This window comes from Plecotus auritus, assembly GCF_963455305.1.
Source record: "Plecotus auritus genome assembly, chromosome: 2".
Taxonomy (NCBI): Eukaryota; Metazoa; Chordata; class Mammalia; order Chiroptera; family Vespertilionidae; genus Plecotus; species Plecotus auritus.
This window is the reverse complement of record NC_137771.1, coordinates 33,487,597-33,514,738: the sequence shown is the minus strand read 5'-3', so window position 1 is coordinate 33,514,738 and position 27,142 is coordinate 33,487,597. Positions and strand designations below refer to the sequence as shown.

The 27,142-nt window shown below is 56.1% G+C and overlaps 1 protein-coding gene across 1 annotated transcript in view; it reads right to left on the bottom strand.

Moving 5' to 3' along the window:
- Positions 1–27,142, bottom strand: part of GLIS1 (GLIS family zinc finger 1) — a 223,129-nt gene that overhangs the window by 13,682 nt on the left and 182,305 nt on the right. The window contains exons 5-6 of the mRNA XM_080654399.1: positions 5,786–5,947; positions 1,007–1,117 (exon numbers count right to left, since the gene is read on the bottom strand). Coding sequence (XP_080510525.1) covers positions 1,007–1,117; positions 5,786–5,947 — 273 coding nt within the window. The remainder of the gene's footprint in view (positions 1–1,006; positions 1,118–5,785; positions 5,948–27,142) is intronic.

Genomic DNA, 27,142 nt, shown 5'->3' with positions numbered 1-27,142 from the left:
AATGAATGGGCTCTTCCCGCTCTGTCACACTGACACCCCCGGATTGGGCCCTGATGTTTCTCTTTGCCCCATGCCCTCCCTGGCTCTCAAGTGTGCCCACTCCCATGCCCCAGTGGTCCTACACAATATGGGAAAAACCCAGCCAGTTGGTTCTGCCCCAAGCCGCAGCCCCGTCCCTTCCACTGTACGGGGCCCCTCAGCAGCTCGCACACTCCTCATCCCAAATGGAACCCGCTGCTTTCTCCTGCAAACCTGCTTCTTTTTTAGATTCGCTGCCCTGGTCAGCGGCACCACCCTCCCGGCTGCCCCTCAAGGTCTGACACTGGTGCTCCTCTGCCCAGTGCTGTTCTAAACCCTCCACGTGTATGTATTTACTCACTGAGGCCTCGTGGCAACCCTGGGAAGCAAGTCCTCAATTGCCCGACTGGACAGCTGAGGAGCATGAAGAAGAAAGGTACTAAGAAACGTGCCCAAGGCCACAGGGTAGTGGGGTGAGCCCGGCAGGCTGACTCCGATCTCACACCCCTGCTCCTGGTGTGATTTCTTCGAGACCCTCCTGTTCCCACCTTGACGGGCTAAGGCCCCCTTCTCTGTGCCCCTGACTCTTCTCGGCATACCCCTTGTGCAGGCTTTATTAAATTATACTGAATTCACTCTTTATGTCTGTCTGCCACCCACCAGATCCCCACTAAAGATGGGGACCGTGGTTTTCCATTTTTGCATCTTCGAGCCCTACACAGTGCCTGCTGTCAACTGTTTAATAAGTGAGCCACAGTGAGTGGGCAGAGGGATGAGAGGAGTTGGGTGGTCTGTCTGGCTGGCGGCGGGTGAGGACGTACGTTCAGGGGAGGGGTGTGAGCAGATGGTGGACGATGGACAGCAGCATCCTTGGTGAGTGGAAGGGCGAATGCACATGAGGAGTGTGGGCTCCTGTGTGAGGCTGGACATGGGGCCGGGAGGCCAGGGGGTGTCTGCAGAGGTGGGCCTGGAGCAGAGGCCGTCTTACCTTCTTACGCACCTGCTGCTCTTTGGCCGAATGGGCCTTCACGTGCTTGCGGAGGGAGCTGGGGTCCGTGTAGCGCTTGGAGCAGCCAGGGATCTGACAGGCGTATGGCTTCTGCAACATCAGAGAGCAGAGGTGGGTGAGTGAGGGGCCACCGCCGGGCCCCAGGTCCTGCTGTGTGACCTGTGGATGGGAGGATGACTGGCGAGGGGCAGGCTGCAGGCTCATGCCCTGGCCCTCCCTCTATGTCCCTGGCCCGAAGGGGTCTGACTCAGCCAGCCCTGCTCAGGGGTGTGGGGAAGGTGCCTGACCTGGTAGTGAAGGAGGGGTCTGTGTGTCGATGCCACCCTCACACTGGGACCTCGGTCAGTTGCCTCTCCTCTCTGAGGCTCACTTTTCTACTCTGCAGAATGGGGCCCACTGAGGGTCCTCCCAGCTCACCCTGGCTCTGAGAAAGAATGCCCTTCGCAGCCCAGAGAGGCAGCGAGTGCACACGGAGTGAAGTGTGGTGGCTGCCTTGGAGAAGAGGAAAAAGAGGACGAGGAGGAGGAGCAGGAGGAGGGGGAGAGAGAGGAGGGAGAGAGGAGAACAGAGAGGGACAGCATGGGGCAAGGGGGCACAGTCATGGGGTCAGGCTGGGGTAGGGCAGGACCCCTGGCTAGGAGCAGCAGACCACCCCTGGCAGTGGCGCCAGAGTCCCCAGACTGCTCTCTGGTCCTCCCCTGACAATCACCGGAGGCCAGGAGGGAAGTGGGTCTCAGACACAGACCTGGGGCGGCTGAGCATCTGTGCCCTTTGTGCCCCTTACCCTCGGGGCTCCCATCGCTCTCCTTGAACAAATCCATGCCCACTGCCTCCTTTGGTTCCCGCCTGGGCCCCACCTGCTCTCTGTGCCTCCAACCTCCCCCCACAGAGCTGGCCATGCCCTTCCAAACCCTCCATGACCCCCTGTGCCCTTGGACACAGCCCATCTCTGGCCAACAAAGACCCTTTGTCACGTGGGCCCTGCTTAAGTCTTCACTCCTCCTCCTGCCCCTGCCTCTGGCTCTCATCACCTCCCCTCCGAGCCCTCCTCGACTCTCCTTCTACCTCCACCCCCTGAGCTTCCCACGGAAGCACCGTCCACCTGTGCTGCTGGGCTTGTCCAGCCTCCTTCTCAGGGAGGGTCCCTGGTTCCTCTCAGGCCCCAGGACGGACCCAGGGCAGGGTTTTGTGGGCATCTCTGGATGCTGGGCTCTCCCACGGGGCTTCCACAGCACCCTGCTTGGGGACTCCAGCGGCTACTGGGCTCGAACTCCCCCGGGCTTCCCTTTTTTAACACATCCAGCGGCTCTGATTTCTCAGGGCCCTCTGGTTTCCAGTGTTGGTAGGGGGTCAGGAGGATGTTTGCAAGAGGTGGATTACGTATCAGGGATTGCTGTGCCCGCCGACCCACAAGGTAACCCTGCCCTCTGGATCCTGGTGAGGTTGGTTGGCCTCGGACCCACCTCGTGGGGAGAGGAAAGCAGAAAGAGACAACCATACCTTGGTGCTGCCACGGAGAGCTGCCAGTTAAAGAAACGGAGGAGAGCAAAAAGAGAGACAGGGCAGTGAGTGGCTTGCCTTGCTGAAAGGAAGGTATGGGGTGGGAGGGAGAGAGTCCTCCTCAGACCTGCCCTCCCCCTGCCCACCAACCTCACAGAGATGCAGATATACATGCACATGCAGACAGACAGACACAGGGCCCCTCTCCGTAGGCTTGACCCCCACCCCGACATATGCACAGACACACACACAGCCCCTCTCTCACGGGCCTCAGCCCATCCCGTCTCTCTCTCTTGCTCTCTGCTCTGCCCGGCTCCAGGCCCTGTCCCTTGGGGATGCTGATACAAATCCACACGCTCTTGTCAAAAAGCAAGCAGAGCTCCGTGTGTGCAGCACACTTGCCGGAAAGAGGGCACCAGGCCCATCTCCGTGATTGTTTTTCCAGGGCCTGACGTGTGCAGAACATTCCTCCGGCCCAGCTCCCCCACGTGCCCTCAGGAAACCCTGCGCGTGCCCCTGCAGCAGCCAAGTCCCAGGCCTGGAGGCCCTGCGGCGGCTCCAAAGCCTGGGTCCTCAGGCGGGCTCTCAGGGTTCCGCTGCGAGGAGGAGCCGTGTAGCTCACAGAGCCTCCTGTCTGAGCTCCTGAACAGTGCTCGAGGGCGAGCGCCCTCCCTGTAGGCCCCTGTGAGCACCTGCTGTCCCCGCTCGTCCAGGCTTACACCCACCCTGGGAGAAGCCTCTCCACTTTGCAGATGAGGAAACTGAGGTTGAGGCTTTGACGCCTCTTGATCCACAGCCCTGAACAGTCCAGAGAAGTGGGCAAAGGAGGTGATCAGCCCCATCTTGCTGATGGGGAAACTGAGGCCAGAGTAGGACAGTGGCTTACTTAGGGAGTCTGTGCAGTCAAGAACTGAACCCTACTCTGAGTGCCTGGGACACAGCCAGATTTGGCCAGCATTCTGTCAGGGCGTCACAGGACAGGAAAGGAGGGACTCATATTTGCTGAGCGGACGGTGCATCACTGCCATCGATTCCCATCTCTCTCTGGCAAGTGGTGGTTGAGGAAACTGAGGCCCAGACAGGAGAGGTGGCATTCCTTGGACCCCTGGGAGCAGGTGGAGGGCCAGGGTTAGGATCCAGGCTGGTCCTCTCCAGTCTGTCCCACCACTTTCCTGCCCATGGAGAGAATCCATGCTCTCTGGGGCCAGAGGGGAGGTGGGGACGGGACCGGGTTTCCTCTGGAAAGAAGACTCAGACTTCACGAGGCTGACCCTCTGGGCTCTGAACCTTGGGTGCTGGGGAAGCAGCCTCGCCCTGTGGAGCTGCTCGCAATGTTTACATGGAGATGGGCACAGGCAGGGGCCGGGCTTGGTGGCTGTACCTCCAGGGCTTCCCCAGGATCCTCTGGGGCAATGAAGGCCGAGATAACGGCTCATTCGGGGCCTGATCTGACCTAGCCCTGAGCTGTTCACACACCAAGTGGGGGCCAGAGGCCTGTTGCTTCAGGGCTGGGTCCAGGAAATGCAGTGCAGAAGGAGGGAGGAAGGGGGTAAGTCAAGGTGGGTGACCCTGAGAGGCCTGGAGGGACACTGCCAGGCCTGGGAGGGGGGTGCAGAGAGGCCTGTGCTACTGGGACTGCCTGTGGCCTCTGGGAGATGTAACCAAAGGCCTGGCTGGGCCCCAAGGGCAAGGGCTAGGCATACGAGAAGGTAATGACAGCAGGGGGTTTGCTAGCACCCCTCCTCCCTGCATGTCCCCAATACAGCCCGTGTCAGTGCAGCCTGAGAGGGAGGTGGTGGGGGGTCAGGTTCAGGTTGGGGACAGGGCTCTTCTTAGCCTCGTCCTGTCTGCTCAGCTCCAACAAGGCAGCCTGCTTCCCCAACAAGGGCACTGGGCTTGGAGTATGAGAGACGCGGGCTGCATCCCAGCGCTGCCACTTAGCCGCTGGGTGACAGTCAATGCCTTCATCTCCCCGAGTCTCTGTTTCTTTGCAAAATGGGGATAATGGACCCCACCTTGTGGGGGAAGGTTTGTGTGATATGGGGGCTGAGAGGAGATGTGTAGGACATGTTGCCTGGGTCCCACCTGGACCCAAACATGACCCTGCTATTTTCTGCCATCCCCCATCCTTTTTGGGTCTTAGTTTTCCCAGCTATAAAAGAAAGGGCTTGGACCAAAAGGACCCCGCTCTGACCTCTGCCGTTTCATGGCCTCTAGCTTACCCTGGAGGGGCCGGCTGCCCTCTGGGCCTCTGTTTCCTCATCTGCATACCTGTGCCCTGGACAGGCTGAGCTGGACGGCCACTCAGGTCTCCCGGCCCCCCACCTGCAGAGTTCCCCAAACATGTGCATGAAGAGCAGGGACACAGGCAGGAGGCCCCGACGTGGACTCTGGCTGCAGACCCGCCTTCTGCGGCATGCAGGGGCTGGGGTCCTCCCAGGCCTTGTGCACCCCCTCACACAGGCCCTGCGAGGCTATATGAGGCCGGTGCCGAGCCCACTGAGCAGGCGCTGATGCCCCCAGAGCCTCACTTCCCTCACCAGGGAGACGGTTAGAGACCCCTGACTGGCCTTCAGTGCGATCACGGGAGGCCACAGGGAGGGCTCTCTGAACCGCGAGTGCTGTGTGCACAGAGTGCATGCTTGGACGGCCCTGGGAAAAGCTGCAGGTTACCCCACTGTCTCGCACAAACAAGGGAAAGGAGGTGACGGATAGGCACCTCGGCCAGGTCACTATTCCAGGGGCCGGAGTCTTAGGCCCTGCTCACCTCAACTCCTCACCCACTGGACTCCAACAGTAAAGAACAGCCTGTCTCCACAGAGGGAGTGGGGTGGGAAGAGCAGGGAGGGCCTGCTCTGGGGGTGGCTGATCACTCAGGCCTGGTGACAGGACGTGGGATGGCGAGCCCACCTCTCCCTTGGGAGGTGCAAGGACGCTGGTGCCCCGGCAGAACCCACAGTGGTTCTCACTTGGGGGATACTTCACTATCTCCTCCTCAGGACACTGGGCAATGTCCAGAGAAACCTCGGGTTGTCACAGTGGGAGATGGGCGATCACTAGTGGACAGAGGCCAGGGACCCAGTACACCCTCTAATGACAGAACTTCCCTCTCTCCCCAAACTGTCCTCCTGCCTGAAATGTCAGTCGGGCTCCAGGATGAAGGTGGGGTTTCTGCAGGCCTCGGCTCCCAACTGCATTAGACAAGTGTGGGAGTGTGCATGTCTCCCCACTTCCCCTTCCCCCCTCCCTTGGGCCTACCGTGTCGAGGTGGGTGCGCTGGTGCTTGGCGCGATCGCTGGAGTTGCTGAAGGCCTTCTGACAGCCCGGGTGCTGGCACAGGTATGGCTTCTCGCCCGTGTGGCTCCGCAGATGGATCTTGAGGTTCTCCAGCCGCGAGAAGGCCTTGCTGCAGCCTTCAAACTGTGGGAGAGGCTGGTGAGGGGCGCTCTGCAGCCCCGGGGGGCCCCCCTCCCAACCTGGACATGCCCCCAGCATCCTCTGCCCTCCCACTCCTCACACCCCGTCCATCCTGCCTGAGGTCTCCAGGCACCCGGTTAGCTCCCCATGAAGTGCTCAGGGCCCAGGCTATCTCTGGGAAGCCCTGGTAGGTCCAGAAAAAAGGGCACCCTGACTTAGAAATGGCCTCTGGGCTGCAGAAGAAGACAGGGATCTTTCCATCTGTGGATCTGGAAGGAGCCCTGCCCCCGTGGCACCTGGAAACGATGGCTGCTGTCACAGCCCGGACGGCCGAATGACAGGGCATTTTGTAGTGCATACAGCCCTGGATTGACAGCCCTTGACCTCCCTGTGCCGTATTTCCTTGCCTGCAAATGTGAGACTGTGGCCACCACTCAGGGCGATAGGAGAGCCCCAGGGGCAGGACCCTGGCTGTCAGGGGCTCTGTCCACCGGAGCGCAGCACCGACAACTGACCGCCGTCAGAACAATGGCCACACTGTAAACTCAGTGTCCTTGATTAATCGTTTGGCTAATTAGCCGTCCAATGCCCACCACATACCAGGCCCCATGCTGGGCAGTGGACGTGCAGTGGGTGCAGCACAAACACCTGAGGCCTCTGGTCAGAGGAGGGTGGGGATGGACGGAGAGCAACCAACGCAGCACCCCCTGTGGCCCCAGGCTGCCCTGGTCCACAGCCACTGCCCAGGCCTGACTCTCCCTGGAACCCCCTAACTCCTAACCCACCCTCCCTCCTCTCCACCCTGCTGCCCAGAAGAAGGCTCTGATGCAGGAACTCCCCATGCTCTGCTTAAAGCCCCTTGGGCCTGGCATTCGCACCCCTTCCTGCCCCTCCTGGCTCCCACCCACATCTGGAAACAACAGGAGCCACCAGGCAATTTCTATAGTAACAATCCATCCAATGTCCCCACGCCTTCAGAGGAGCTCAAATACACCTGGCGGAGGCAGTCTACCCAGTTCCTCCGTGGGGACTGGCTGCTCCCTCCTGCTTTCCCCACTGCCGTCCTGTCCCCGCGGAGCTGCTGTGGGTGAGGGGAGACCAACACTGACCCGCACCTGCTTGGTCCCTGCAGGCCTAGTGCTGGGTCTTTGACAACCATGAAGTGTGGGGTCTCAACACCCCCACTCAGAGACGAGGCTTCCTGTGCTGGCCACAGGGCTGGGACAAGGCAAAGAGGATGCAGGCCCCTTCGGATGCCAATGCCCGGAGGCTCTGCTAGCAGATGCCTTCCCAGCGCCGGGCAGGGGGAGGGACCCTCGAGGAGGATAAGACCAGCGGAGGCCAGTTCCCTCTCTGGAGCTGTGGGTTTCACCCCCTAGGCCAGGGCTGGGCTGCCTGCCAGATCAGGCCCCCTGTACCCCACGCCTCTGGGCCAGGCAGCGTGTCCCCAGGGCTAGTGCTCCCACAAAGGTTCACTCAGGCTGCTCCGAAGGAGGAAGGAGCTGACAGCTCCTGCCTGTCCACACTTGGAAGACGTGGCTTCCCCCTTTTCTGAGCGGGGCACTGGGCTCCTTTTTGCCCCCATCTCCCAACTTTAAAGCCCATTTTCTCAGCCCCGAGAGGTCCATGTCCCCATCTGAGCAGTACAGCACCTTGGTCACTTCCCATATAGGCTGTCTGGTTGGACAGACCGGCCCAGCCCTGTGCTGGGGAGGCGGAGGCAGAGAGAGCCCAGACGTGGGTCCCCTCCCCAGGAGGGCAGAGCCCCGGGAGGCACATACACCCTCAGAGCAGAACACACGGCCACAGCTGTCCCAGAGGCGGCAGCAGCACAGAGGTGGCACCCACCCGCCTGGGGACGGAGAGGCGTCACCGAGTGGGAGGCGGTATATGCTGGGCGAGACACGCAGTCAGTCACGCCAACACTGGTGCATTCACTCCATTCAGTCCTGGCTGAGCCCTGAACAATGCCCAGGACACCACGGAAGAGGAGGCGACCAAGAGGAAGGCCGAGGGGAGGCAGGCCGCAGGGCACGCAGTGTGGGTAGGGCAGAGTCCCGTGGAGGCCCCTCTGTGGCTGGGCGTAGGGTACATGTTGAGAGTGTGGGGTGGGCGCTAGTGGGTGAGAAGCCTACAGGAGATCAGAGGCCAGAGAGTGGGGGCTCCGACAGCAGGACTCCACTTGGGGACAGGGACCATGAAAGCGCCTTGAGAAGGGAGGACACAGGTCAGACATGCACTTGAGGAAGACCCCCCACCGCTACACACACACACACACACACACACACACACACACACACACACACACACTGGCTGCTGGTGACCAGGGCTGGGAGAGGGGACTGGGGACTGGGGGGGAGAGACAGGTGTGGCATCATAGATAAAGGTCACTGGGGCTGGACCTGAGGCAGAGGTGGCAGGGTGGGGTGGAAGCCAAGCCAGACATGCCCCGGAGGTGAGGACTGGACCCAGAGACAATGACCAGCCTGAGCGAGCTCCCTTCACACCTCGCCCTCGAAGCCTGGCCACACAGGCGGGTCGAGCTCTTTTTTAGAGGCTGTTTTTTAGAGGCTGGATTTTAGAGGCTGTTCTGCTTCCTACTTCCAGATGTTGTGCCTTTTCCATGTATGACAACCATAAGGAAATCCTTTTTTGGGAGTAAACAGGCCACAAGCTGCCCCTCTTGCTCTCCCCCAATGGCCTTGTGCCAAGTTCATACCAATGTGAGGTGGGGGGCCTCAGCTCATCCCTTTATTCCTCTCTGGCCCGAGCCAGGAGGGCAGACATCTGAAGCTGAAGGGCAATAACTTCTCACGTGCTGTGTGATTTCTCTGAGTTTGGGGGCCAGGGAGGGGAACCTGACTCTGAAGATCGGTATGTCATCTCCTCCCCTCCAGGGTTTGTAAGCCTGTCTGGCCAGCCCTCTGTCCCAGCACAGTTGCTCCCAGACCAAGTCTGAGCCCCTCTTCAGACACCTTCCCTTCCTACTCACTGACAATTTAATTCATACATTTTTCAAAAGCCCTGGATCTGTAGCTTGTTCACAGTCGTCTGACACCGCTCTTATCTGCATACACCAAGTGCCATGCTGTAGCCACAGGGAGTGATCCACTGAACTGCCCTGAACAGCACGCCCCAGGCCTGGCTGAGCTGTTCCCTCAGCCTGGACCCTTTCCTTCCTCCCTCCACTTAGCAGACATCTACTACCTCTGCTCAACCTTCCCAACCTCCCGGCCCCTCCCTGGCCACACCCTGCACACGTGGGTTAGGTTTTCCCTGCACACTCACTGTGGTCTTCTCTCCACGTCTCCAGGATGAGGGTTCCTGAGGGCAGGACTGGCATCTCAACCAGGGAGCAAAGGGTGGGTTAGACATGCCATCCAATGGGGTTAAGAAGAGGGATGCCGGGGCCTGGGGGTGCATGTGCCCTTGTGGGTGCACTTCCTCCCTCCAGTGTTCATCAAGGTACCCCATACCTGTGCCTGTGCCCTGTGCCCATGCCTTGTCCTGCCCCCAATACTTCCCGGAGCAGAGTTGCAAGCTGGGGTATAAGAAGCAGGCTGTCCTGATTTCGGGGGGGGGGGGGGGTGGGCGCTGTCTCTCTAGGTAGAACCAGAGGTAGCAGCAGGTGGAAAAGGGATGCTGCCCATCGGGACTGGTCTGGGTGAGGATGCTGCAGGGACCTCTGGCAGAGCAACACCCCCTCAGGGCCAGTATCCCAGTCATGCCAGGGGCCCTGTGGGTGTGTGGTCCCTGCTGTCCTCCCCATTCCACAACTGCACGGATGGGCTACCGAGCAGAGATGAGGGCAGGAACATTCCTGGGTTCAGAACCATGTGTGCTGGGTCTGCTCGGCCCGATGCTGTCGCTGGCACGATCTCTGTCCTCTCCACAGCCTGTGTGACAAGTACTCCTCCCCACGGTCAGGAACTGAGGTGGGGGCAGGGGGTCCAGCACCATGGTTACAACACAGCCTCTGGATGGATTGACCTGGGCTTGGGCTTGGCTGCTCCACTTGTGAATGATCCCAAGCAAGTCCCTTCAATTCCTTGAGCCTCGGTTTCCTCGTCCATAAAATTAGGTGAGTTCTACCAAACATGGACTGAATGAAATAATGCATAGGAAGTGCTTATCTTGACACCAAGTTCCTGCCCAAAATTGTCATTGTAACTATCATTTAAGGTCACAGGGCAAGAAAGTAGTGGAGTGGCATTCTGCCTGGGGTGGCCACGCCCAGGCCTGTTGCCCCTCTGCCCAGTGGAGGGAGCGTGTGTATAACGTCCCACTGGTGTGATGGCTCCCATGTCCTGTTTCCACCTCTTACTCCTTAACCCCTCACCTTATTCCCAGTTAGAACTGAGCTGTCCTCGCTCCACCTCAGGTTTCACTAACCCACAGAACTAAAGAACAGAGGCCATTGACTGGTCTGTCCTAACGCCCTTGCCAGGAGCAGCCTCCATGTCCAATGAGAGTGAGGCAGACTTTTGGGGTGGGAATGGTTTGCAGGGGCTCCATCCATCAGCTGTGTGGGGGCTGGGTGGTCAGCAGGGAGAGGGCCCCACCACTGTTGTGTTATGGGGGTACAGATGCTGCCAGGATGGAAATGTGGGTCTTAGAACAGAAATGGAGCTAATAGGCACATCCCTGATTTTGGGCCTCAGTTTCCCTGTAGGGCGTGGAGGATGGGCCCCTCAGGCAAGGCCACTGTGACCCAGGGTGTAACGATGCTGCCATGGGGGCTGCACCAGGGGGAGGGCCTTCCTGGCATTCTTCTCCCATCCCCTGTCCCCTGTGGTTCTAGGGCAGGTTTTGCCCTGGACAGACCCTTCCTCCCTGCTGTCAGTGCCCAGGTATGCAGCCCTGCAGAGCAGACCTCCTGGGATGCCCCCCGCCAATCACAAGGGTTAGGTATCTTTACACAGGGAGCAGGGAGGGGAAATGCTCCCACTGTGCCTGAGGGCACAAAGCCTGGACTAAGCCACAGTCCGACCTGCCATCTTTTCTAGAAAGAAGTGACCCATCGATCTCCAACATGAGGCAGCAACGCTGGACCAGCTGTGGCTCTAAAAGTCTCTGGTTCACTCTCCTCCATGGCCCCCAACCTCGTCACCTGCCCTCCTCACTCCTGTCATGCACCCCTCCATCCTTCCACCCACCCACTTCTTTCACCCACTCACTAACCTCTCATGTTTTTGCTCATTGATTCATATCCTCTTGCCTCATTCAGCTGCCCCTTGGCAGCTGCCCTTTGGCAGCTGGGGGCTGAGACTTTAGGGCAACAAAGACTACAAGAGAGAATGTATTAAGACCTAAGAAGGGGCCTATCACAGGGCTACCAGCTGGGGAGTCCAGGGGACCACTAAAACCTCTTTGGAGGAGCTGGGCTTTGCTGCCTAGGCAGGGTTTAGACCAGGGGTGGGGAACGTCTGCCTGCGGGCCGTATAAACCTGAGAAATCATTTGGTCTGGCCCTGCCAAGGCAACCACAGGCAAGACTCGAAATTCAATAAATGTAGGAGCTTTTTTCATAGCAACATAAATTTATATCGAGTGAATTACATTAAGCAAATGATGTTATAAATATCCAATGGCCTTGGCAGAAAAAAGGCTCCCCATCGGTGGTTAGGCAAATTGGGGGGGAGGGCGGGAGAGGGGCACAGGAGGCAGGGAAGGAGGTGCATGTTCTGGAGACGCTAAGGATCTGCTGAGCCAGAGTGGAGGAAGCAGGGAGAGGAGAGGTGGGAGTGGAAATGGAGTTTGGGGGCTCCCTCCATTCAAACCCATGGGTGGTGATGCCAAAAGACTCTACAGGAACAAACCTGCGCATCCCTGACATGGCCCAGCAAGTGGGGTGACCTGATCTCTTCACTTGGGGGATTCATGCTGGACTCCCCAGCCCTGACCTGCCACCTTCCCCCAGAGCCAGGAGCCTGTTCCCCCTCCCAGCCCCTGCACCCAACCAGCTGCCAGGTCAGAGCGACACCACCTCTTAAACATCTTTCACGCCGTCCCCTGCTCTTCTCAACCACCCGGTCCACTCCCACAGCACTGCTCACGCAGTGGCGGCACCAGCCACTGTCCACCTCCTCCCCTCCCCACCCACTCCCACATGGTATCAGGTGTCCAGACCAAAGACTTGCACCTACGGGTCTGTCCAAGTCCCCCTCTGGCAGGTGGGGCCTGTCCTCTCCACCTCCCACACTACTGTGTTTCAGCAACAGAGACGTCTGGATGCCAGTCTGGTCTCCACACTTCCCAACTGGATGGCCCTAGGCAAGTTCATCTCACTTGTCAGAGCCCAGATTCCTCATCTGTAACAGGGTACACCTGTGCCCAGGTGTGTGTGGGGGTGCTCTCTGTGAACTCCACGGTACGTGTTGCATCCTGTGGCCCAGGGCCCTCATGCCATCTGTGCCCACCCAGAGAAATACCTCTTGTTCAGGGTGAATTTGTAATGCTCTGGCTCCAATAACCAAACACACGACAGACTTGTGTGGTCAGAAGCCAAGGCTCACGTGCCAGGGGTAACAGAGGGTGGCTACTGTGGGTGGGGGGTACCCAGGGAGGGGGAACAAAACAGAAGGGACATCTAACAGTCCAGAAACAATGTAAGAATGGGTGTCAGGTTTTCACTATTCACCTTAACGTGCGTAAACATTACAATCTACCCCAAGGAGACACTGGGATGAATGCGGAGTGATTTAAGTGGCTGGGTAACACCCTCCCAGCACCTCTCAGGGGTGGGGGCTGTGGGGGCTGCATTTACGGTGGCTCGCCCTGCTGGTGAGGTTCTCTCCCAGCCACATCTGCAGGTGAGGAAACAGGCTCTGGGAGGTGACATCGCAGGCCCCAGGCCACACAGCCAGTAAGTGGCTGAGCTGGGATCTGGCATCAGGTCTGAGTAGTGTGCAAGGCTGTCCACATGTGGCCTGCCCACTCTGGCACTGCCTTAGGGACCCCCATAGAAAGCACCAATACAAGGCTGGCTCTTATGGGCCATTACCGATTTCCAACCAGGCCACCGCCCGGTTCCCTTCCCAGGCGAAGGTCAGGCCCATGACATGCAGAGCCAACGCAGGAAAGGAGGCTGCCCTCCTTCCGCCTGGCCCCTGCGAGAGGCGATGCCACCGTCCCAAAAGGACGATCGGGACGGCACAGCAGAGCAGAAAGCCCGCTGAGGCACGGAGCGCAGAGGCTTGAAAGGGCCTGCTCCCACATGTGGGGCATGTTACCAAAGAAGATGAAAATAACGGGGGAAAATACCCCAGGAACCGTGAAGTCCTAGACCATCTGGAGTTTTATACTAACAGGCAGGGGAGAGTCAGAACCTGATTGGAAAAAGTCCACTGCAATCCATTACTGCTGCGTGCAGCTCACAGAACCCAGGGCAGGAGATGAAAGATGGGGGAGCCATCCCAGAGCCAGGGAGCGGGTACCCTCTTCCCGTCCCGGCCAAGCCCGAGGGCCCTTCTAGCTCTGGCTGGGGGAGGGCCGGGCACTGGATCGATGTCAGAAACTGCTCTCCCCGAGCCTTTCGCCCATGGGTAGCAGGGCTAAGCGAGATCACGCAGGGGAGCCCAGCAAGGTACCAGCTGGGGCTGGGCACGACCGGGCTCTGCCGGGGCCCTGGGGAAGGATCAAGGGAGCTGCTTCACATGCAACGTGTGGGACGCCCTGCTCTAAGCTGAAGGTCATGAGGTCACGCTGAGGTTTGTGCTGAGGCCCCACCAACAGCCTCAAACTCGGGCAAGTCACCTCCCACCTCTGTCCTCATTTTCCTTCTCTCTAAAATGGTGGCCACCACAAAGGGCTGTTAGAAGTAAATAAAAGGACATGCCCAGCGCAGGAACTGGCACACAGTGGGTGCCTAATGAATGTCAAGTTTCCTCCCTGCGGCTGACATGGCCCAAAGAGTAGGCCCTGGTTTCTCATGCTCTGGCCAAGGATCTCAACACAAAGGGTAAGGAGGGGTTTTGGGGAGCAGGCACGGGTGGGGACAGGGGAGGAAATGCATCCAGTTTTGGCATTTGCCAGTGACTTGCTTCTAAACAAACACATTTCTGGTTTAAGGGTAAAATATATTGGGTTACAGCAGTCTGGCAGGCCATTCAGGGATCAGCTTCCCATTTTTGTACACTTTTAACTTACTTTGCAACAATGATTTGGATGGGAGAACTGTGTGGTGCCAGACCCTTCTCCAAGATGTCAAACAATTCTATGTTTGGCCAGCTCGAAAGGCCAGCCAGCAGGGAGCTGAGGTCCATTCCTCACCCCATGTTCTGGGAGGGGGACTCTGGCCCTGAGGTTACCGTCCAGCAGGTCCCCATGGGGTCTCCTCAGAGCCTGTGCTTTGCCAGTCCTTGGGGGGAGGAGGTCAAGGCAGAAAGGGGAGGGACAGATGTGGAGAGTCCTGGGAGGTGCGGCTGGAAGGCACTGGCCTACTTGCTCTTTCCTTGAGGGTCTGGTCCAGCTTTGGGTGCACAGCGCCATCTGAATCAACGATGATGGGACAGATGTGTGCAGGAGGGAGACTAGGACTGTAGCAGTAGCAATCACACTTACTATGTACCCCAAACTCTCCCTTAACAAAACCTCCTCCATCCCATTAGGCCAGCACAACAACCCCCTCATTACAGAGGCAGACATGGAGGTCCGTGGAGTTCACGTGTGAGGGTCCCAGAGCTCAGGTGGGATGGAGCCTGGGTTCGCCTCCAGCGCCCCAGCTCTGTGTCCTGGGCCACACTAGTGCCCTCAGCAGCCATGACCAAGGGGGTGCCCTGAGACCCAAGGCCAGCTGGGAGCCCTTCGAATAGGCTCAACTCTCTAGGCCTTCACGCCATCTAGAGAGGCTAGAGGCCAAGGGACACAGAAGAGGCAAAGGGAGAGGGGCCGGAGGCACAGCACAGACATGCCCTCCCAGAGCTGGTCAGGCTGTGCTGCCCTTGGTGAGGTTTCCAAGATGGTGGGTTGGGCGCTCAGGCCTTCCTCACCAGGACCACACTGAGGCTCTGGGCTGGTCCCTTCTCCAGCAGAAAGTCCTCTCCAAGCAAGAAATGGGTTCCTGTTCCTAGGCCACCCTCCCAGGGGTGTGTGGAGTCCCCCAAAGTAGGAGGTGCAAATGGGGGCCAAGTCTGCTCACCAAGCAGACTGGTGCAATTCGGAGGCACTCCCAGGGCCGAGCGGTGACTAGACACCATTTGGGGTGTGGAGAGAAGCTCGGCTAGCAGCCAGGCCACCAGAAAGCCGACGGCACAGAAGGGCTGACAGACACATCAGGCTCTGGGAGCCTCAGTGTTCTCATTGCAAAATGGGGTGGCACACCTGGTCCCAGCCACAGACCCGGAAATGCAGACACACAGGTACGCGGACACCTCCCTCCTGTCAAGCCACATGCCAAAGTCACAGTCCCAGGCACCAACACACAGCGCTGACTCCTACACACAGGACTCATGTCACAGAGACACACAGGTCAGCACACACGCGCTCAAGCATATACCCAAGGACACTCAAGCCCCAGGCCCCACCATAGGCACGAACATACCAACTCCCAGACGCCAGACACGCGGACACAGCCTGGGGCACAGCACACGCCAGCAATGGCCACAGCCTCAGCACGGTGAGCCTTCAGCGGCTTGGGAGCACAGGGAGGAGACACCCAGAGACAATATCCAGAAAAGGCTTCCATGAGGTCAGCGGGTGAAGACATCCTCACACCCAATCCCGCCAGTCCTGGGGCAGTGCTGCTCCAGGGAGCCCTCACGGTGACGCTGAGCTGCAGGCCGGAGGGCTGGGCCCACTGTACCTCCCGACTGTCCTGGACCACCTTGGCTTTGGAGGGCACACATGGCCTGAGAGAACACCATGACAGGGCTGCAAGTCACCCTTTGGCCCCGCTGACCTCCGGCCTAAGGCCCACTCCGCCTCCCCATGCTCCTGCCACAGGCTATACTTCCCACCTCCAGGCCTTTGCACAGGCTGTGTCCTCTGTTTACAACACCCCTCTCGTCACTGCCCAGCTCTCCCTTTCCTCAAGCTTCAGCACCCCCCACTTTCCCCACACTAGGCCTCTGGTTCTGCCTGAACCGCCCCCCCTGGTGCTGACGTTGCCCATCTCACTGCTCACCCTCCATGCAGACCCTGCCTACGCTCTGGGGCCTTGGCTGGGGCCTGGCCCAGCCCCTGGGAGCTCACCCCCGCCCCCCCGCTGCCCCCGGAGGGAGGCACAAGCTGGAGAGCAGCTCTTCTGTGTCCACAGCCACCTGAGAAGAGCCACTGGGCCTGTGTGCTGAGGGACACGTCTCTAGGAGGGGCAGCGTCCGACCTGGGAGCGGCAGGTGAGTGGTGAGCACTATTTCAGGAGGAACAAAAGGGTCCTCTCCAGCCTCCAACCTCATCCCTCCCCCCAGAAATCCCCCCCCGCCGAAAGGACGTCTCCCCACACCAGAGCAGCTCCCCACACCCGACTCAAACCCAACGCCTCTTTCTGGCCCCTGGGAGCCTCAGTATTCTCATTGCAAAATGGGGTGGCACACCTGGTCTCAGACACCTGTGACAGACACCAGGGTGTGGCCTTGGTACTAGGCATAGGAGAGTCAGTCCCCTTTCCAGCTCTTCTCCCGAATTCCAAGAAGAAACAGCAGGGGACAGGTCACGGTGTGATGAACATCAGGGTCTGAGACCTGATTCCAGCCCTGGCTCTGTCCCAGGTCGCTACCTGACCTTAAACCAGTCACCTGCCTTCCCTGGGCTTAATTACCCCAGGGTCGCCTGCCCCAAATTGGAGGTGGGGATGGGGGGCACTGGGATGAATGTGCACCAGGGTTGAGCAGGTGGCAGTTGCATTAAAGCCCAGCCCTGCACGACACACAGTGTCCTGGTGCTGCCCGGGGAGGAAAGAGATCCAAGACATTCTACCCATCACCTGAAAGAAAAACTCACATCAGACCATGGGGATCACTGCAGATGAGCAAAATGCACCGTTCCTGTCTGAGGTCATGAGAGTGTGGGAGCAACCTGCCCAGTAGACACCTGGGCTCAGATCCCACCAGGATGTGCTGGGAGGCTCTGGCCCCCACCTGGTGAGGGGACTGTGTTCAGACCTGGCCTCTGAGGGCAGGGGCAGGGCTGGGCTTGACAGTTCCGGGGCCGCAGGGACCTGTGGAGGCCCTGGTGGGGGTGGAGGTGGAGGGAGTCACCGAGGCCTATGCTCCTGTCAGGAGGCATGCTGTGGGGTGAGAAGGTGAGCAGTCCGTTCCCAGGTGCTCAGGTACAGAGCCGGGTGACCACATGTTCATCAGGGCAGCTTGGAGGTTCCTAAGTTACCTTTAAGGACATCCAACGCATCAGAATCAGGTTGGACCTACCACCTGGGGTACAGTGGGATAATCTCCTGTTCTCCACAGACCGGCTCAGGGGCCCCAAGGCGGGTGGCCTGGGTCAGTGACTGCGCTCATGGCGGGTGCTTAGTAATGGTGAATGGCAGGAATGGTGACAGCCCATGTCTCACACTGGACCTAGCGAAGGAAGGTCAATTGCAAGTAGGAACCAATTACACAAACAGAAACACCAAATGGAATCCGACCCATAGAGACGACGAGAAGTAGGAAGAGACAGAGGCAAACCTTACCGGTAGCAAGTGCCTCAGTCTGCAGAACACCCCTCCTCTCCGGTCCCACCAGCATCTCAGCAACCCGAGAGAGGCAGGCCCGGGTCACAGAGGCTCACTCGGGCTTCTCAGCAGCCGGGACCTGCTGCCAATGCCTTGCTACCCCAACTGCCCTGCTGTGCAAATGGCATCCAGCTACAGTGGGCATCTGGCTGGTTCAGCCACGGAGGAGCCCCCTGCGCCAGGTATCCTGGGAGTCCTATTCCCCGCTGGGCCTGTTCTCATCTGTCAAATGGATACATATAGAATAGCATTGTGCCTCCACCCAAGTGCCCCAGGGAAGAGGTAACAGCAGAAAGCAGAGCAGACAGGCCAGGCGAGGCCTAAGCGCCTGGCTTTTGGGTTTCAAAATCCCAAGCCTCAGGGCCAAATGGAAAGAACTCTGGAGACAGAAATGAGTCATGCACAGTTAACATTTCAAACAATTTTTTCTGCCATAAACCCCTCTGAGAGTGCCCAACACTGGGCCTGGCACAGAGCAGGCTTTTGTGAATATCTGTTAATGAATGAAAGAACCAAGCAACAAATGAGCCTCGAGGGAAGTGTGGGGCAGGGCAGGGAGCCTTGTGGGGAGGGAGGGCAAAGCTTCCTGGGCTCCTGCCCCTGGAACAATGCTCCAGTTGAAATAGGGACACGAAGGGGAAGGAAGACACGTGTAAACAACAGGGTGTCTGAAAGTGGGGAGGTTCCGAGTTCTGCCCTTTTGCCCTGGGGGTGCTACACCTCTAGCTAAGCCTGTGGGACCTGAGGCAGGGCTGTGACCTACTCATAATTTGCTACCCAGCATTTGGGTGCTCAGAATAGGGAGTCAAGGAAAATGTTCAAGTTACATTTTATTTTTCTTACTTGAGTTCATGGACACAGCAGGTTCAGCCTGACATAAATAAATGAGACCATGGTCTGCCCCCTCACAGGGACATGGAGCAGGAAGAAGGGAGGAAAACTGCTGCGAGTCGGCCTCGTGCACTCTCAGGGCGCCCTGGACGGAAGGTGGCGTATCACTCTCTCACAGAGGAAACAGAGGCTCCCACAGAGCCTGGGATTGGGGCACCCAAGGAGTGAGGGCTGCATCTGGACTGAACCAGGGCTGCCTGATGCCAAAGACCCTGCCCCTGTTCTCATTCAACAAAAAGCAGAGTGGGCTGCAGACTTAGGAACAGTCGGCCATGGGAAAGAAATGACCAGAAGGAAGAATGAAATGTTTCACATCACCAGAAAACAACACTAGCAGGAACAGCCACTGCATCGCTTTTCATATATTCCCTGGGAACACATTTTCCTTAAGACCTAAATTCTCCCACTGCTCAGCAGGTTGGAAAGCTTTGGTAGGGTCTAGGGGAGGGGCCAGCCCTCACCTGTGCCCAGGATTCCCCAGGGAATCCTGAAAGGGAAGTGGTGCCTCCTGCTGGGACGGGCAGGCCCGCTGGCACAGGAGCCTTCCATCCCTTAGGCAAGGGAGAAATATGCTGTGGTCACCACACAAACTGAAAAAGAGAGATAACTAGATGATTAAGCAGGAAGGGGTCCTCAAGGAAAACACGCTGCAAGGCACTTCTGTGGGAACCAAGGTGGCAGGAGGGCATGCTGGGGCACAGGCCCTGCACTGATGCCTGGCCTGGCCACACTGCACCGCCCACTCAGGGCGACACCTGGAACCCATTAGCATATGTCAGGAATCATGTAAAATTAAAACATTTAGCTTTGGCTTCTAAAATTAAGGAGGACAAAAAGAGAAGGATGCCATTGTGCTGAGGCACTCAGCTATGACTTGGGCACCAATACTTTACAGAAAATAAATCGCTGCTTTGCACTTGGGCCCAACTAGGGCCCTTGGTTGCCAGCAGAGGCTGAGGACTGAGAATGAGTCCATGGCTCTGTCCTGGGAGAAGCAAGTTGGGAGCCTGAGTGACTCCTCTACAGAGGCTGGGCTTTGGGGCAGGTCCTGGGCCAGACTCCTCACTGGCTCTGCTCTGGCCCTGGGGTAAAAGCAGGGTGGTTGGACCAGGCTGCACAGGAACCCGAGATTCACACAGCATCAGTGCTGGCTGGCTCTCAGAGGCCCTCATGTTACAGGTGGGGACACTGAGGCAGCCTAGAGAAAGCAAGGCTGATTAAGGTTTCTCCTGACCCCCAACTGTGGGGAAGCATGGGACTTGGTTGGAAAGTCTGTAAGGAGGAATCTCCGAAAGGTCAGGGGCCTCTAGGGGGACCTTGCCGAAGGTGCAGACCTGCCTTGACTTTTCCAAACAAGTCTGAGCCCCAGGTGTTTTACTGGACTCTTTATATTGACTTCAAAACGTCCTTGCTTAAAGGACACTACAGACGCATGTGTCTTCTCAAGGATGCTTACCCTGCCAGTAGTGTCTAATAGTTCATTTTAGTTCAAGCTGTTGTTACAATAAAAGCCTAAGGAGGCAGGTGAATGGGGCTGTTTGGTCCCTATAACCAAGCAGCCCCTTAGCCCTCTCTTTCACAGAAACGTGTGTCAGAGTAATCCATTCATCCATTGCTCAGGATCTGCTTGTCAGTCCCAGCACCCAACTTTGGCTCCCTTTTTAGGGCAGGCTCTTCCTGTCTTGCATGCTCATTCTAGCGCACAGAGTGCTCCAGAGTCACCCAGGCCTGAATTCTAATCTCCTCTCCCTCCAACTATGACTGGCAGAAACTACCTAATCTCTCTGGGAGTCATTGGCATTATGGGGATGGTAAGGAGAGTAGTGTTAGCCCCTCCCAGGGCTATGGAGGATCGGTATCAGGCACCCACAACCCCCTGCATAGACGGAGAAAAGGGGCCAAGGCTACAGTGACAGGAGAGAGAGAGGGAGGAGACTCCTGGTTCTGGGAGGCAGTCTGGCAGCTCATGAAGTCTGACTTGTACAGTGGCACCAGAGAGCAGAATGCAGTTCATTAATTCACTGGCCATTCATTCATTTCCTCACTCACTCACTCAGCTAAGTGCACATTGCCAGATGTCCAAAAGACACTGTTAGTGAAAAAAGCAAGTTACCGAACAGTAAAGGTATTATGATTCCATTCTAGTAAAGAGTATAATTATCATACAGAGAGGAAAGTCTGGGGAAAGTTTCTGAGCAGTGTAGTTAAGGGTAACTTCTCCTTTATTCTTACACTGTGCTCACTACTTTCTACTTCTTGATACATTATACTTACTGCTTTATGTATTATAGAACTCTGTTTTGTTGAAGTTTTTTTTTAAAAAAAAAAAGTCAGAGAGGGCAGCATAATACTTCACAGACAAATATAGGCTGCAAAACTAAATGTCCTTCTTAATTCTGCAGTGACTTTGGGTGAGCTGTCCTGGTAACAGGACCATGGGACACTCCCTCCCTCCATGGGCCAGAGAGATCTGAGGTCTGGACTAATGCCTGCTCTTGCCCTATGTGACGTGAACAAAGGACTTCCCTCTGAACTCAGCTTCTGCATCAATATATGGGGACAATATGATGGCCTCCAGAGGGGATCTAAAGATCAAAAAGACATGGATGGTGACAAACTTTCAAAACATCTGGGATGAAGCACATGACGATGACAGCTGTGCACCTGCATCAGGAAACCTGAGGCCGACCCCACTAGATGCACTGGGGACACAGATGACTCCTCACAGGGTTCCACACGAGGTGACCAGCGAAGGCTGAGGAGTCTCAGGAGTGGCTGGTTTAATGGAATAGTGGTGATAGACGGGCTCACTCCAGGGCAGAGGACACACAGGCAGGTCTGAGCCACAGGCCTGGGCAGGAAGGAGCAACCGCTCCTTCAACACCCAACTCTGAACCAGCTGGATGGGGTGTGGGCTTTGGGTCAGGCAGACCTGGGTTCAAGTCCCAGCTCTGCTTCTTACTGGCTGTGTCCTTGGGCAAGTTACTTAGCTTCCCTGGTCCAATTAACACTCCTTCCTTGTAGGTTTATTGTAAGGGCCAAATGAGATAAGGGAGGGCAGGGCCCAACACCTCGGGTTGGGAGAGGGCTCCACCCAGCAATACAACACGCTAGAGATGGGGGTCACACTCCATGCAGCCTACACCACTATGCCTCTGCTCCTGTCACTTTCTACTTAGAGTGTCCTTCTCCTGCCCCTTCTCCTGGCAAAATCCTGCTCATCCTCCAAGCTTTAGCTCATATGCCACCTCTTCCAGGAAGCCTTTCACTGATGTTAGGGCTAGGCTCCTCTGGGGTCCCACAGCCCTGTCCTTCCCTCATTACAGCCCCTAGGACTCAAGATTCTGAATGTCTGCATCTGTGTCCTTCTCTCCCATCAGCTAGGGTGTGAGTCAGGCACAGGATGGTGTTAGTCCCACTGACTGGCCTCTCACTCCAGGGCCCACCAATGGACTAGAGACACAGTAGGGGCTCAGAACACATTTTCTGGCTAGAACCATCTGCTAGTTAGAGTCAGCCACCCTTGTTCACCTCCCTGCCCACCCCCCCCCCCCGCCCCCACCCCAACCTCCTTGGGTAGGGAAGAGGCTCTTTTTATTTAAAATCATAGAAGGTCTGAATTGGAAGGGGTGTTTGAGGAAGCCTGTCCACTTTACAGGTGGGGAGACTGGGCTGGGGAAGAAGGGACTGGCTCAAAGCTGCCCGTTAAGTCAGTGGTGACACCAAGACAGGGAGCCAGGCCTCCAGACCTCCCCTCTCCCCCATCCCCACCCCAATCCAGTGCGCCCTGACCTGTGGCATCAGGGGCATGCTTTCCTCCTCACCCAGAGAAAGGGCCGCAGGGCCATCTCCTACATCCTCACAGAAGTAGCTCTTGAGTCCTGGGTCCTGAGCTTTTCAACTTTTCACTGCCTGTCACTGCCTTTAATGACTGGATGGTGTTACTGATCTCTGTGAGTCCTATTTCTTAGACCTTAACCAGACAAGCTCCCCCCGAATGCACCTAGCCTCCCAGAACTTCACCAACAGCCACAGCTCTCTGGTGAGCCCTGCAGGCCCACTCAAGCCTGGAAGCATAGGGCCCTGCTTCAGAATGCATTTGTCACTGCACGCACCACAGTGGGTTTTCATCATCTTTGGAATGACTATACTTTCTGGAACACAAACTGGGTGAGCTGGGCCCAGACCAGGTCTAACAAATGCTATTTCCCTGCCTCTCCCTTCGTGCTGAGCCAGACCTGGGCTGCCAGGGATTGCCAGAGCACGATGATGGTAATTTCTCATTAGAAAGATGCTTCATAAAGTCCATTTCTATTTTACTCAAGGAGCCAAAGTTAGCCCAAAGAGGCTCTCTTTGTGAGGAGGCAGTAGGAACAACTTTTGTTTGCTTCTAAATCTATGCTTACTGTGTTTTCCATGTTTTCTTCAATAAGCGTATAAAACTTCTACAAATATTTATTTTTTAAAAACTCAGTAACAGAATCTCCCTGCTTTCCTGACTCCTCCTTATTGGCCTGCCTCTCTCTCTGCCTCTTTGCACAGGGGCAGCTTCTGCTGAACATGACGGACTCTCTCCCCTCCAGCTGCTAAGCTCTAACTGGCCCCGGGCCTACGCACTTTACCTTCTCAACAACTCCAATTTTAAGGACGACTCTTGCCCAAGGCCACCCAGGAGTGATGGCTTCCTGGGACCTGAATGCAAGCCAGTCTCATTCCAATGTATATCCTCTTTTCCACTCTACTTCTCTGGGCCTCAGTTTTCCCATCCGTGAAATAAATGAGAGAGGACTGAAGGTGATCCCACAGGTTCCTTCTAGCTCTGGCATGGCACGCCTGTGTGACTGGCTTCTTTCACTTAGCATAACGATTCAAGGTTCACCCATGTTATAGCACGAATCTGTACTTCATTTATCTTCTTAATCCTCACCCAAGGATATGTTTTTGTTAAATTGATTTGAGATAGAAAGAAAAAGAGAGAGAGATGTGAGAGAGAAACATTGATTGGTTGCCTTCCATATGCGCCCCAACTGGGGATTGAACCTGAAACCTAGGTATGTGTCCTGACCGGGAATCGAACCTGCAACCTTTTGGTCTATGGGAGAACACTCCAACCAACTGAGCCACCTGACCAGGGCCATACTTCATTCTTTTTTATGGCTGAGTAATAATCCATTATATAGATAGGCCACATTTTATTTATCTAGTAGAGGCTCAGTGCATGAAATTCGTGCACTTGGGTGGGGGGTGTCCTTCAGCCCGGCCTGCACCCTCTTGCAGTCTGGGAGCCCTCAGGGGATGTCCGACTGATGGCTTAGGCCCACCCGCTCCCCATAGGCATCCTTAGCGCTACCGCAGAGGCGGGAGAGGCTCCTGCCACAGCCACTGTGCTCCCCAGCCGTGAGCCTGGCTCAGGGCTTCTGACTAAGCTGTGCTCTCCCTGTGGGAGTGCACTGACCACCAGGGGGCAGCTTCTACGTTGAGCGTTTGCCCCCTGGTGGTCAGTGTGCGTCATAGTGACTGGTCATTCTGCTGTTCGGTCAATTTGCATATTAGCATTTTATTGTATAGGATTTGTTGGTTGATGGGCATTTAGTTTGTTTTCACTTTTCGTCTGTTATGAATAATGCTTCAATAAACATTATGTACAGGATTTTGTGTAGACATGTTTTCATTTGTTTTGAGTATATACCTAGGAGTGGAATTGCTAAATCACATGATAACTCTATATTTAATTGTTTGCAGAACTGCCAGACTATTTTCAAAAGAAGCTGCACCATTTTACATTCCTATCATCAGGGTATACCATTAAGGGTTCCAATGTCTCCATGTCCTTGTCAGCACTTATTACCCACTGTTCTATTATAGCCATCCTAGTGGCAGGAGGTAGTATCCCATTATGGTTCTGATTTGCATTTCCCTGGTAGCTAATGATGTGCTTTTGGCCATGTTTTTTCATTGGAGAAATGTCTATGCAAGTCCTTTGCCCTTTTAAAAAGTGGGTTCTTTTTTTATTATTAAAATGTAAGGGTTCTTAACATATTCTGGGTACAAGTCCCTTATCAGAAATGTGTTTGCAAAAGTAAAGTCATTTTTTGAGCTAAAGGTAACAACAGCTAACAGTTACTGAGTGCTTACTATAGGCTGGGCCCTGCTTCAAGTGCTTTATAGGTAATAAGTGTTTTAATCCCACAACAACTCCACAAGGTATTCTTATGGTTGTTGCCATTGTTTTTATCACCCCCACATTACAGATAACTAAACAGCGTCACCCATCCAGGAGAGGGCAAAGTGGAAGCTCCAGGGCCGTAAGGGAATGTCATTGTGCCTTCTGGAGCTGATATGAGGCAGGGCAGCAAGAGACCCTCAAAGGGGACTGACAGGAGTCAGGGTCACCAGATTCTGTCTCCTTTGCCAACCTTCGGGGATCTGGGTTTGATTTATTCAGAAAGGATTCGGTTCCAGTACAGCTATACATGCTCAAATTGGGTGAAAAGGGAATTTTCTCCCAGAAGAGTACAGTCTCTGGCTGAGGAACCAACCCACTGTAAATCCTGGCGGTGCTGTTTTCAGCCACCAGCACCAGAGGGAGCCTAGCCCATTAACACAGTAGCCAGTGAACATCCTTGGCCTTTCTCTGCATCAGCCTGGGCCAGGCAGCAGGAGGCAGTGCTGGGAACCTCAGGCCCAGATGGGAGGAAGTGGTGCCCGTGGGGGTCGTAGGGTTAGATGTGACTGTACATAGAGCAAACGGGGCCTCACACAGAGCCAGGTTCCAATCGCCCTTTGACATCTCAGTTCTGGGTGACCACCCAGGCTGGAGATCAGAGAAGCTTTATTCAAGAAGATAGTTAATGAAATATTTTTGTTATGAACTAGAAGAGTGGAAGTTCAGGGACAACCTAGATATCCAACAGTGTGAGCAGACTGAGTAAGTACCCTATGCCCCAATCTGCTTGACGGACTATAATACTGCTACGAAAAACGATGGTTATGATGTTCCATGGAACCCCGGGGGAATTTCTTAGATATAATGCTAAATGTATCGATGCTAGTTGCCACTAATCCTCTCCACAACCCCCCTGGGGGCTTGAAGCACAGAGAATTGAATACCTCACCCAAGATGAGGGCTGGACCAGGATTCGGACCCCTCTCACTCTAAAATCCCGGCGATGAACTGGAAGTCGCCCTTGCTGAGCACTTCCTATGTGCTGAAGCCTCAAGAGGGGCTGCCTTCCTCAGGGACCCTGTGGGCATTCACAGAGCCCCTCTGGCCATACTGCCCTTCCAGGGGCTCTTCCATCTGTGAGCTCTGCACTTCCTACGTGTTCAGCACTATGTCTCAGAGCAGGAACCGGCCCAAAGAAAACTTCCCTCTCTGGTGGTTTAGAGTCATCTGCTCTCTTTTTGGTTTTGCAAAATTTCTAGCATATGTCCCATTTACACAAAGAAATTCAAAACACCCGCCACTCAGGGTGCGGGGAAGCCTGGGGACATTGTGAGGCAGCACTTTGGGAACTGTAGGGTCCACCTATACTCAGCACCCCACGTAGGACGGAGGCCTCTCTCAGGTTGAAGAGGAGGAGTCCTTCCTCCAAGGCCAACGCCTCAGGCTGCTTCCTCCCTCCGGCCTGGTGTTCTGTCAAATGGGGTAACAATCCCTGCCCCGAGGCCTCCCTGAGTGTGTGTGTGGGGGGGGGGGGGGGATGCCAGGTCAAAAGTCACTCAGAGCCTGGGGACCTACTGAAGCCTCAAGAGGGGCTGCCTTCCTCAGGGACCCTGTGGGCATTCACAGAGCCCCTCTGGCCATACTGCCCTTCCAGGGGCTCTTCCATCTGTGAGCTCTGCAGCCTGGCCCATTCCGCTCTTCCTCCTTGGCCTGACATTATCCCCACTTCTTCTGATCTCCCTCACCGCCCCCCCCCCCCCCACCATGTCACTGCTTTCCCTGGAGGTGCTGGGTGATCTGCATCCTGGCCCCTCTGCCAGGAAGGTCCCAGTGCTCTCTTCACCCCTCCAGGTCCTGCTTCTCTCCCAGGAATATTCCCAGTTGGCATCTTGACTTGAGGAGAAGGGAGTGGGGGCTACAGGCTCCTGGGTTCAATCAGCCTGGGCCAGGCCCGAAGGCTCATCTCCCCCAGCCACTGTGACCTCTACCCTAGCACTCCTACACCCAACACACACACATGTATATCCAACGTCCCACCCCAACCCTACACACACACACACACACACACACACAAACCCAATGCCAACACGCATTCCCATACCCAATACACATGTACATACAGAACAGATTCTCCAAAACACTCCTCCTAACACATGCGTGCCTTAACCACACATGCACAACCAACATACACACATAAAAACACCCAATGCAGCTCCACACACCCAACACACACTGCACATACAATACACACCAAACACTCAACCACATTCTCAAACTACCCGCCCTTCATATAGGCACATACCATGTGTCCTCTAAACTCAAATCCCAATACATACACATACACACTCACCAACCACACACACATATGCGTATCTATAGAGAAGTGTGTCTGATAGTGTGTTACAGGAGTATGTATTGGGTGTGGGGTGTTGAATGTGTGTCTGGGTATGGTGTTGGGGGTTCTGGGTATGCTT